This window comes from Fukomys damarensis, unplaced genomic scaffold, assembly GCF_012274545.1.
Source record: "Fukomys damarensis isolate Sample0158 unplaced genomic scaffold, DMR_v1.0_HiC HiC_scaffold_39, whole genome shotgun sequence".
In the NCBI taxonomy this organism is placed as follows: domain Eukaryota; kingdom Metazoa; phylum Chordata; class Mammalia; order Rodentia; family Bathyergidae; genus Fukomys; species Fukomys damarensis.
Genome location: NW_022900951.1, coordinates 91,767,727 through 91,781,126, shown reverse-complemented (window position 1 = coordinate 91,781,126; position 13,400 = coordinate 91,767,727). Strand labels below are relative to the sequence as shown.

The following is a 13,400-nucleotide window of genomic DNA, read 5'->3' as shown; positions in this document are numbered from 1 at the left end:
GGTGGTGCACACCTGTAATCCCAGCACTCAGGAGGCTGAGGCAGGAGGATCGCTGTGAGTTCAAGAACAGCCTGAGCTGCACAGTGAGTTCCAGGTCAGTCTCAACTACATAGTGAGACCCTGTCTCAAAAAACCCCCTCCAAAAAAGACCTAAATTAAGGTGACTCTCGCATACCACATTACTGAAGATTGAGGACTTGTAAGGCCACACTTTGACAATAGGAACAGATAACATGATATATGGAAATACTAACGCTCTGTGTATATCTGTTGAACAGATAGTAGCTGCTAAATGTTGGCAATAAAACCATTAAAAAGTTAGATATGGGCTTTTCTTTCCTTAGAGAACTGAAGAGTCTAGGGGGAAGAAGGCAGTAATAATACTTATAGTGGGCCATTATAGCAAGAAGAGCATATGAATTACTGCAGCCTGGGCTCAGATAAGGCAGTCAGGGCAATCTGGGAATGGGGCTATTCTCCTCATGAGGCATTGGTGATACTATTGTTATTGTTGTTTCTTATACATCCTAATTGGTTTTTTTTTTTCTGTACTGAAAATTGAACCCAAAGCTTTCATACTACATCCCAGTCTCTTTTTAGTTTTTATTTTTGAGATATGGTGTTGATAAGTTGTCCAGGCTGGGCTCCAGTTTGCAATCCTCCTACTTGCCTCCTAGTGTTGGGATTACAGGTACACACTACCATACCCTGTTAATGTCACAGTCTTTAAGTATATAGCCGATTAGTTAAAAATATGATATTTGCCTTTGCAAGTTTATTTTGTAGTATTTAATTTTCAAAGAAAATGAAGTAAAGGAATATATTCAGTACTTGAAAGATTCAGGGGGAAAAAAGACACATGAGATATTAGCCAACATTTAATAAATTAATAGGAAGTATCACAAAAACCTGCAGTGGATAACATACAAGAATCAAAAATAAGACAATATTTTGCAACCATTCACAAAAAGTACCATTTGACAAAGGAGAAGAATTACAAGAAATAATATAAGGCAGTCTGTTGCACGAGTCATATATATATGTGTATATATATATATAAATAGTACGTCAAAATGATTTGTTTGACAGTAAATTCATAACATTTACATTTATCACATGGACTTTTTTAAAACATTTATAAAAGTTTGTATATTTAACACTCGACTGTTAGATTTATATCCAAATGGGTATATTTGTTTCATAGCAAACTGCACAGAACTTATGAATAGCACACAATTTGAGAATAATTACTGTGTTGGGTACTATTAAGTACTACTATTTGATGACATAAGAATTATTAACAAATGTGCTATAAGCTATTACCATTCAACTTTTTTCTAGTGCTTCTGGAAAACCATCATTGTTATTTTACTTCTCTGTAAAACATGTGCTATGAGCTTGCCCTGATAGTTAAGAAATCAGATGTTTCCAACTTTCTCTAATACTCACAATGTTTCAGGTCTGAATGTGTGGTCTTTTTCAGGACTGCTGAGGGATTTTCTTCAGTCCTTTTTATACCAGCTACTCTGCCATACATTAATACAAATCAGAGGATTCATGCAACATACAGAGTGTACATGCAGGACACCATCTGTATGTGCAGAACTCATGCTAAATGCATGCTGTGTTTCATCAGACATTTTCATCTCATTAGGAATTAGATCATCTCATTCAATTTCAGGTACTTGTTTTAACATACAGCTCTGACCTAACAGGCAGGTAGACTTTACTTTCGTGTTATATTTGGGCATGCTCAAGCAATCGGCTGGCTATTTGGCAGTGTTGTAGATCACAAAGAGACTGTATGAGTTTCCTCAAATACAGCCTTTCTCCCACTGCCTGTGTGGCAGACTGTTGGACTTATCTATGCTGTGTGTTGAGGACACAGACCAGGGGTCTTAGAACTTTAGATTCTGCAGTCACCAAATTTAAGATACTAACAAGCACACTCTGAAGTGCCTAAGTAACTGTCAGGAGTAAGAAATAGCATCATGAATTCTTTGGAAATTTTATCCACAGTAAAATGGACACACACAGAACACTGGAAACACATGTATACTCTTCACACAGCATAGACTTAATGGTCTCACTTTAGCAAAGCTTGAAAATTTTTTACAGTTTACAAACTATTAAAATGATGCTTAATTCTTGGAGAGGAGCAGGCCTGCAAACGACACAATGGCCAATACTTATTTTAACACAACACTATATTTAACAAATATTTAAGTTTCTGGTATGTAATTGCAGTACAAAGAAGAGCTTGCCACTTTTTACAAATTAGCTGCAGCCTTCTCCTTCACTAGAGAGTTTGGAAGGATCTGAAAATGAGATAAATTTTGTTTAAAATCCAAATGGAAACTCTGTTTCTGTTTTTCCTAGAGTGCAGTAAAAGTGATTTTTAAATTTCTTTCTTTTTCCACATTCTAAGGGCCTAAATTGGTAGTCCTTAATCAAGTAAAACTTCCAAAGTTTTTGTCATCTACAAGTCCTGCACAAGTTTTACTCAAAAATGGACTGCTAAATTGGGTCCTATAGATAGAGGTAACATAATTAAGAAAATGTTTTAATATGGCTCAAAATGCTAATTTCACTTTGTGTGTAACCCATGAATTTCCAGAATTCTTAGATCAAAACCCAATTGATGTTGAATCCTGGATTGGGAAATAACCCTGGGATCTCAATTTCCCAGTTTAGTCATGGAATTAGGTATTTACTAAGGACCAGAATGAAAACACTAATTCCAGTTTGCTTGTCATAATAATCAGAATTTAACATTGTCCTTAAGAAGTGAAAAGCTGTTGGTATGTAGATTACTTTATTATCCTTCCACTTCTGTAGTCCCGGTTGACTAGCTGCTATGTTAAAATAACATTATGTTTGGGGACAGACATTGCAGCAAAATACCAGCACAAGATTCTGACAATGTCAAATTTTGTCCCTATAAGTAACAACAAAGCGAAGTACTGCCTGACTCACTGATGGATGTTTCACGAGGCAGAACCTATCTTACTGTGTTTATGTGTGTAGATAAGCAGAGCAAGAATTTACAGTGCATATTTACTGTTAATCTTGAAAAAGATTCCACATAATTTGTCAATTTAGGTGTGGTTGAAGCGTCACCACCGCAATGTGCATACTCTGCAGATGCCACCTGAGATGAACATTAACTTTCTGAGGAAGAGGGAGTGACGGAAAAGGTGTGGTGAGAGAAGAAGGAAGGAAGGGAATAAAAACAAACACTTTATCCATCAAAGACTCAAAATAACTTAGTCTCCATCTATTATAAACAGTAAATATAGAACCCTAAACCTCACTATTGTAAGCATGATTGTAAAGTACAGGGTTGCAAAGCTATATATAAAAACACTGTTTCAGACAGCACTATTTACAGTAGTTGTGACCCACGGAAGGTTAGATTTTCCTACCAGTGTAGCTTCCCTGGAAGAAGACTGTGCTGCTCTGTCTTACACACTGCTAATCCTTTCACTAACAACATTGGAAGGGTTTACTGGTAGCTCTAAATTCTCCACCTGCATCTCTATACCGGGCTCGCTCTCCTTGGCTTTCCTAACCATGGGCTCATTCGTATGCCGGTAAATGTTAACATTAAGCTCCCTCCCAGACAAAGAAGTGGCAGCGACTCTCGATAACGGTATCTGTCGGACAGGAGGCTTTTTGTCGGGCTTATAGTTGCAGCGCAAATAGTTGGAGAAAGCCCTGCGGTAAATTTTGTTGAAGAGCGTGTACACCAGAGGATTAATTCCCGAACAAACATAGCCAATCCAAACAAACACATTCAGAAGCTTTTCCATAAGCTTTTGATTACAGGCTTTCCCACACAGAACCGACAGAATATTGGTAATGAAGAATGGGCACCACATGACCAGAAACACAAAGAACACAATGCCAAGGACTTTCGATGCTTTCTTTTCATTGTTGATAGCCTGCATGGTGCCCCGAGGACGTCTTTCTTTCTTCTTTTTCCGGCGCGGGTTCCCATCTTGGTTAGGGTTTGCTGGATTCTCTTCATCGTCCGTATTCCTCTTGCAGCACTTCAGAAAATTCAGGCTTGGGCCGAGTGGTTCCTCGATGTGGCCTCGCAGCAGCATCAAGGCTTGTCTGCGCAGGACGTAGATGGTCAGGAAATACGTGATCACCATGATTGTCAGAGGGATGAAGAACGCCACGAAGGACCCGATCAGCACGAAGTTCGGGTCATTGAGCACGCAAGTGGTGTTATTCGCAAACACTTTGTTTTCATCCCTCAGTCCAATCACTGGGATGGGCACTGACACACCTAAAGGAATAAGAGGTGGGACCGTGTTATACCACGTGGAAGGACTGGACAAATTGTACATTGCCATACATTTGCTTGCATTTTCCTGAAAGCAACTTAGACTTGATGTTTGTTGAAAGCAATTCACAGCATAGTTGATAGCCACTTGAAACAGCAGCAGTATGATACAAGAAAATGGTGGCTCTTTTCCTCTTAGGAATGGCTTTTCCCTACATTTCTGAAAAAGGCATGTAATCACCAGTATTGTGATATTAGAGAACCGGTTGTATTTGACAGGGAATTGAGTGTTTTGCCCTATTTCCAGTTCCTAGAATTATCCCTGCTCATAGGAGGCTCTCAAGAAGTATTTGCTGAGTCAAAGAATAAATTCACCTCTTTCCTTAATGACATTACTAAAGTCATTTTTTAGCAAAAGTCTTCCAAATTCAATTAAAATGATACCCAAACCACCTATAATAGAAATAATAGCCAATGAAAGTTGACTGTGTTGTGTCTGACAGTTATGCAAAAATAACCTATAACCAGAAACTGAAAGGATTTTTTAAAGAAAATTTATTTTTATTAATGTATTTATTTTGTTTCTGGGAATAAGCAACACTATTTCAAGGTCAAGAGACAGAAGGAAGGGCAGGGTAAGCTCAGCGGTAAAGCAAGTGGAGGAGCAGGGGGCCTTGAGTTTCATTCCTAGCAGGAAGAAGAAAGAAAGAAAGTAAGAAAGAAAGAAAGACAAAACAAATTAAAAGGGCTGGGGGAGTAGTGAAATGCTGAGCTGAGGGAGAGATAGTTGTCTTATTTAATGTGAAATTTTGAGTATTTTTTTTTAAAAGAACATTGATGAAGCTCTTCTTTTAGTAAACAGGCTAAAGGGGGAAATTATTGAGTAGGTAGAAGCTGATTTTGTGTACAAGCTTATCTGGAAACCTCCCGGAAACTTCCAGAAGTAACTATGGTAGATCTTGAACAGTTCAATAAGCATTGATAAGCAAGGATGACTTGCAAATGAAATTTACATTTTAATGTTAAGTTGAAGCCTCCACGCATTCAGATTACACTGTGGCTTCCATCAGAGATGATTAGGAATCCTGGATTGGTGGGCAGCCATAGCATGAACTGGGAGAGCAGACAGAAGTGAGCTGTCACAGATCTTTGCTGACTTTAGGGAACACACAAGGAACTGTGTGAGGAACCTGGCAATGATGGAAAGGCTCTACTTGACATCTGAACTCCTAGCCAGATATAGAGTATTTGATTGGATGATCAAGATGGAAAAAATGTTCAATGTTTCTTCGCTAGAGCTTGCTGAGGGTGTTGACTGCTCTTTAATCCCTGAGAAGATATAAGGAAGAAAGAATTGTTGACAAATGACTTTTAAATCTTCTTCTTTGGACACTGAATTTGTAATACAAAGGGTCTTTTTCTAGAAAAGCCAAGTGACAGTGAGAAGCAGCAACAAATATGACAAGATTCCTTTGGGTATTATTGCATGCCTGCCCATAACTCTGAGTTAGGTATCCTGTTCAAGAAAGTAAGAACGGCAGGGCAAAACTTAGAGACACTACAAACAGAAAGTCTCCTCAAGCAGGGCACTGTCCACCCTAGTGAGAAGACCTTTGAACTCTGACTGGGAAGAGTAACAAGGGTCAAGAGGGGAAGAGAGAAGATAATTCTTGCTCAAGTTTGATGAAGTGCTTAGAACTTTAACAGGTCCTTGGGGATATAGAGTGCAGCAGAACCACATAGTTTATATTTCTTAAGAGTTAAAAATGACAGGCGGGAAAGCTACCAACTGGTATTATAAGAACCTATGTTCAAAAAAAAAGAAGCCCTAAAAAGAGTGTAAATCAAGTTTATAGCAAAGAAGAGTCAGTACTGGCTTTTTTTTTTTTTTTTTTTTTTTTTTTTTTTTTTTTTGGTTTTTTGAGGCAGGGTCTCACTGTGTAATTGAGAATGACTTAGAACTCACTGTGTAGCCCAAGCTGGTCTTGAACTCACAGCGATCCTCCTGCCTCAGCCTCCCAAGTGCTGGGATTATAGGTGTGCACCACTGAGTCCGGCAGTACTGGCTTACCCTTAATGAAATGATTTGATGAAGGGTTAAGTAGCTAAAAGTATTCTGGAGCTAAGGAAACTAATATAGGATTAAGAAAAAAAAGAGTTGGGGATATAGCTCAGTGGTAGAGCAGTTATCTAGCATGTATGGCCCTTGGGTTTGATTCTAGCACTGAAAAAAAAATGGAGAAAAGGGATTCATAATATAAAATTTTTTACAAGAGAAAAGGTTAAAAGGAGAGCCTACAAATTAAGACACACTTAGAAAGAGCTGTCAAATAATCACACCATGTGGACCAGTTTGGGATCTTGATGTAAACAAATTTTTAATAATATTCATGATACAAATAGAGATTTGAATAATGACTGCCCTTTCAATGTTATTAAACCACTATTGCACATTTGCTTTCAGGTAAAATATTGCTACTGTGCTTCTATAGAAAGCTGGATTTTATATTTTCTGATACACATCCTAAGATGAAGTATTATGGTGTGAGGAATTTATTTCAAATAATATTGGAGGGGGCCAGGGATTTAGTTCAGTGGTGCCGTTGCCTGCCTTGCAAGCTCAAGGTCCCGAGTTCAATCCCCAGTACTGAAAGAAAAAAAGTCAAATAGTATGGGAGGAAGAAGTAGTTGAGAATATGGATGATAGAAAACGGTCCATAACTTTTTTGTATGCTGGATCTGGATGATGAGTACATGAAATTTTATTACATAGTTTTACCTTTGTTATTGTTGATAGTTTACATTTTAAAAGTTTAATAATTTTAGGAAATTTAAAAAATGAAAAGAAGACATAGAAGTGCTTTCTAAAATAAACTAAAGCATGTCTGTTAAGACTTCAGATAATGGGGCTGGGGATTTAGCTCAGTGGTTCTGCTGCCTACCTCACAAGCACAAGGACCTGAGTTCTATCCCTAATACCAAAAAAAAAAAAGACTTCAGATAAAGACAAACAAACATTAAAAAAAAAATCTCCAAGACTTTGGAAATGATCTAATGGAAACATTCAGCACTTTCATATAATTGCAAAGAAGGCAGCTATTTTCAGATAAATGTTTATAGAAACTCTTACATCTTAAATCTTCTCAGGATGCTCCAGCGAGGGGAGCAGAAGGCCCAGGGTAGGTGATTCCCTTGCTCTTCCCTTCTCTCTTTTCACTCCCAGCAGTATGGTAAGGAGCCTGAGGCTAGAAACTCATCTAGAAATCTACCTTCACTCTGGAGTCATCCTGACTGAGGTAGGCCTACTTAGATTTAGAGACTGAATGTCCCACAGGAAATGCTGTGCAAACTTCAAGGTATTCTTAGTGACCTCTGAATTCTGGGGAAAGACTCACTCTTGGGCTGGAAGATCAGAGAAGGTCAGCGTTACACACAGTTTAGCTCTGGTGTAGTGTTGGCTTTTTTCTTGTTTTGTTTTGTTTTTTTGGTGGTACTGGAGTGAACCCAGGGCCTTCATACTTAGGTACATCCTTACCCCCCACAAAAAAACATTTTAATTATTTGTCACTAAATCACTAAATTGCCCTGGCTGGGTTCAAACTTGTGATCCTTCTGCCTCATCCTGCTGATGTGCTGGGATTACAGATGTGTGTTACCATGCCTGGCCACTATCTTGTATTTGTTGAAAGATTTATTCACTTTCCAAGCCTCAAAACTGACCTTGTCAAGGGACAACAGCAAAGGAGTATAGAGTCACTGTAGGTGAGGTGAAGATGTTATTGGATATTTGAGGCAAATTTTATCCCTGACATCTGTTTTATAATTTATATAAATCGAAGTAAGGGTGATTCTAATAGATGCCATTTATTTGAGTCTATCTTCTTTGCCAAGAACTGAGCCATATGTATTATGGAATATTCAGTTGTAAAATGTGTTATCAATTTGGTTAAAATCTCTGCACAACAGATATTATTTGGTGAAGTATTTTAAACACTTTACCAAATGTGTACCATCATACATTTTGTTTCAGAAACTATGAATGCAGTCAACAAACAAGAATTTAAAATTTTTTGAGAATGTCATATTATTATTATAATGACCACAAAACAACATTAAGAACAATATATCATGCACAAACTATCTTATTCAATACCTTAAAAATTCAAACTTCTCAACATTTCTCAAAGTGTGGTGCAAGGACCCTGGTAGACTCTGACTTTTAGATTTTTAGGTTTCCCTTTCCAAACTCTTTGTCCTTAAAACTGTATTTTTTAATAAATGTCAAGTCAAACTATGTTATCATAATAGGTTGAATATACATATGTGACAATCTAGCAGTCATCGCATCAAATTAAATATTAAAGAGATATTCAAAGATATAAAAAGATGTCTGTTTTCTTTCTGATTTGTTTGAAATTACAGTTACCCTTTATAAAAATGTTACTTATCTAACACTGAATGGGCTTATTATTGTTACTGAAAATAAAATGATTCATGAAAATTTTAAACATTTAAAAAGTTTTTAATTTCTAATACCACAAATATCACTAGATACAACGCATTCGCAGCCCTCATTTATTTCCAACTGTATAATGGGGTCTTGACACCAAAGAGTTTGAGAAATGCTGTTCTATATTAATGGATGAAATATTACTATATTAGTATTATGAAATAATACTTATTAATAAATATTACTATATTTATGAAATAATACTTAGACCCTGAAGAGTTAATCTGTAAAACATCTAAAGTGTTCCGTAGCATTTTTAGTTCAACTAGTAGTAATTCATATGCTATTATAATGTCAGATAAATTTAAGCAACAGCAGTACTAACAATAAAACTCTTTAAATGCATTATCTCACACATTTTCATAAAATTTCTAAGTCATATTATTTGGTGAAGTTAACCTCAGAAAAGTTAAGTAAATTTAGCAAACCAGACAATCTTTGATATTTTTTACATCTTTAATTTGGCCAAGAAGAAAAATGGAAATGATCTGCCACTGAAAATGCCAACTGCAACAATTATAGCAATAACTACGTTTTACTAGTGCATCCTATTTGTCACACACTGAGCCAAATATTTTATCATTGTTACATGTTTTCACATATTATTTTATTCATTCCAGATGAGAAGAATACATAGAATTCTTAAGTGGAACCACTTAATGTTTCTGAGGTTAACTTCAATAAGTCCATCATTTTCCTAAAAATTGCAGAAACAACATAGACCAGTTATAATTCATGTTCTGCTTCAAATAGAAGGTACTACTTCAACTAATGAATCAAACATTTTGCATGCAATTTTTCATCCAGTTCTTGCAAAACCTTAAGAAATGATTATTATTTATTAAGGTTACTCGAAGCTAGAGTGAAAATTTACCTTCAATACACATATAAAAACTTACTTAGCATTTGAGGAACATTTGATTCAGTAATATAGTTCAAATTTTATTGAAAAACATGTCACTGCTACTATTATTTTATTAAAAGTGATGCATATTAGTACAACAACTACTACTTCTACTATTACTGGTGCTACTACCACTAACTCATTAATTGGGTTCTTACTATAAGTGCGTATGACTCTTGTATCTTATCTTTATTATATACTTTACATGCATTATCTTATTCTGACTATCCAGTGAAATTACTTTACTGCAAAGAAGGTATATTCAGAAAACATATAAAGACATTTCTCCCATTTCCTAAAACCTTGAATTCAAGCAACACAGATCAGTTCTTTCCAAATCATTAGACAGTGATACCATTTGTCCATGATTCTAAAAGGGATATTTCTTTGAAGTGTGAACTTATGATGCATCCTATGGCCAGTAATATCTTACAATCATCTTTGGCTTGACAGCAGACATTAAATAGCTGTCATTGTTATTAAGCCTGGTGTGAAAAACTTTTAGCATTTTCTGGTAAGACCAAAACCACTTGTAACAAAATTTGCAAAACATATACTAGGAGCATGGCAATGCTTCTGTGCAAATAAAAAATTATGTCATAACAGCCATAGAGAGAGGTAGGTTTCTGAAGAAGGTCCTTATCAGCTTCAAGTGGCACAGAGGGGTCTAGAATTTGAAACATTTCATCTGTCATTGAAAATAAAGAGGCTACTGGTGATTATGGCCTTAACAATTGTAGTGGAGTGGGAAATAGTCAAGAGATGAAATATGAATAAATGTTTATATGAAAGAGATAACAGAATGAATTTCCCAGGTTAGCCTGGCCAACCTTGAAATCAAAATATAGATTAGGGAAATTATTGTTAACCTGCGAAGATAGATACCTCAGTTGTATTTATTTACATGAGTTGTTTTGCATGGAAAGAAATTTGTTCCAGGAGACCTAGGAGGACCATACAATATCAGGCTGGCATGAGTGGCCCCTTGCTTCAAGGCACCATACATGAGTCCCTTGAACATAGTAGCTGATAGCAGAAGGTGAAGGATTACTTTCAGGGAAGAACACAGAAAACAAAACGGACAACCAAAGATACCTCAGTATTCAGATGATAAAGTGTTATTGAGGGTTGGAGAGAAAAGCATTTTGTATGCTTTGATAAATAATTCAGAGTGGCAGTTGAACAGTGAGAATTTGAAGGAATTCAAACTCAGCCTTGAACCTCAAGGTTTTTTAGTTTTAGGAAGAGCAGGACCACCAGTCTGCATGAACACTGGACAGTGACAGCAAGGGTAGTGTAAGAAGTATTTAAATAACTTTGAGGGAATTTGACCTAAAAGAGGAAGACTGCAAGCAGGAAAACATGAAAAGATGGTGCATAAGTTGACAAGAACAATGCCCAGGATTGTAAAGTATCCTTGGCTAGAAATCTGTAGAGTAGCAGATGAGGAAGATTCTGGTATTCAACTACAATGTGGCTGTATTAGTCATGTACCTGACCCCCACGCTATAAAGGAGAAGAGTTTATTTAATTACAAAGTTTCAGCCCACGGTTGGCTGGATGGCAAGAGGGCACTGGTTTAGGAAAGGTGTTCAGCCTATGACAAGTAGGAAGCAGAGAATGAGGGCAGGAGCGGGGAACAAGAACACACAGCCTCTTGGTAGCATTTTCAGCCACTGAACTCATCAATGAATGAATCTACTTGTGTGTACAGTGCCACTATGAACCAGTCACCTTCCACGCTAGAAGGGTTGCTGGGGGAACATTTCAGATATAAATCATAACAATGGCTGAGGGCATGAGAAGTGAAATTTGAGGTAGCATGGAACAATGACCACTCATAAACTAATGAAGATTGAGGAAAGTCTGACTTATAATGAGCTTAGTCATTAAAGGTAAAATAATAGATTGGAAGAATTTAAAAATGCCGAAAAGAAATTTGTAAATTGAGGCAAAAGGGTAGGGCATGGCAAGGCTGTCTGAAGGAGTGAGAAGGACCTTTTAATTACAAGACACCAGAACACACACACTAAATAATTCTCAGGACCCTATATGTGGAAGTTCCTGCAGGTTCTCCTAATGTGTGGAAGGAATAAAAGGATACAGATGCCATGAAGCATTTGCTATAGTGGCTTTCTTCACAGTAGCCTGCCCAGTGTCCCCCACTGAGGTGTTTTGTTATTTGGATTATTAATGGAAATTTTATTATTTTATGGTTGAATACATTATGATTATGTTGAAGTTTTATTTTGATTTTTATTTTTTTCAGTCTTTTACTCAGCCTCAAGCTTGCTCTGCAGAGCCAGTTTCTCTGTTACTCTTCACTTTTAGTTGTCTTACCTCAAAGGAACTTTGCTCAATTTTGCTTGTTTCATTCAGTTCTTTGAGACAAAAATAAAAACTAGAATCCACCTCCAGAAAGAGATGCCAGCACCCTAAAACCCAGTAACATCTATTTGGCAAGCTAAAAGGAGACTATCTGGTAAAAGAAAGAAAAAAATGATGGATAAAGGTCCCTGAGGAAGCAAAGTCAGAAATGACCAGAAGAATCATACCAGGACAAAAGAAGGTCCATTGCTTTTTTATTAGAGGAATTGATAACGTGAATGGGTAGCGAGAGTTAGCAGGCCCTATGGAGAAAGGGAAGGAAGGGACATGCATGAGAATTAAGAGTAAGTAAAATTAGCAGACTTGTTAACTGGATGTACATAGCAGTTTAAATTAATATTTGTTGATTCCCTGAAGGAACCAGAAATATGGTGAACAAATGCAGTTATATGCATGTAGATATTTTTATTAAAAATAAAATCAGATTGTTGAACATCATTCGTATGCTATAGGGAGAACATTTAGAAACGGGATTGTGGAGATATATAGGAGAAAAATACAATAGGCTGCGGTGCAAAACAGTGAGAACCTGGGTCCCAGGTGGAAAGTAAAAAATCACAAGGTGATCCCAATTCTCTTATAACAGGTTCAAAAAAAAAAAGAGTATTGTGCAAGACAAAGAGGAAAGACTAAATTAAGGGAGGAGTACAAGGGATTACAGGAAATGAGTGGACTTTTTTTAGATATTTAGGAAGTTCTGCTGAAAGCAAATGGCAACTGAAGGGATATGGCATGTGAGGGAGAAAGAAAAGTCAATATGTAATTGTAGCTGAGTAGGGTACAGCATAAATGTAATACTGGCTGGTCAGGAGGCTGAAGTGCGAGGATACTTGAAAGTTCCAGACCAACCTAAGCAACTTAGTAAGATGCTGTCTTAAAAGGTGGGGGTAGGGATTCTGGGGGTGTAACACAGTGATAGATACCTCTGGATTTTGTCCCCAGTACCAGACACACACACACACACACACACACACACACACACACACACTCATGTAGTAAAAAAAGTGGACTGGGGTTATATCTCAGTGGTATAGCAGTTGCTTAATATTCATGAGGCCCAGCAAGTATCACTCTGATTCCCAAACCAGAGAAAGATACAACCAAAAAGGAGAACTACAGACCAATCTCCTTAATGAATATAGATGCAAAAATCCTTAATAAGATACTAGCAAACAGAATACAGAGGATTATTAAGAAGATCATCCATCATGACCAAGTCGGATTTATTCCAGAGATGCAAGGGTGGTTCAACATACGAAAGTCAGTGAATGTAATACATTATATTAACAAAGTCAAGGACAAAA

The 13,400-nt window shown here is 36.8% G+C and overlaps 1 protein-coding gene across 1 annotated transcript in view; it reads right to left on the bottom strand.

Annotated features, from left to right (window-relative positions):
- Positions 1-876: 876 nt before the first annotated feature.
- Positions 877-13,400, bottom strand: part of Htr2c (5-hydroxytryptamine receptor 2C) — a 257,707-nt gene continuing 245,183 nt past the window's right edge. The window contains exon 5 of the mRNA XM_010603102.2: positions 877-4,297. Within this exon, the coding sequence (XP_010601404.1) occupies positions 3,465-4,297 (833 nt within the window). The 3' untranslated portion in view covers positions 877-3,464. The remainder of the gene's footprint in view (positions 4,298-13,400) is intronic.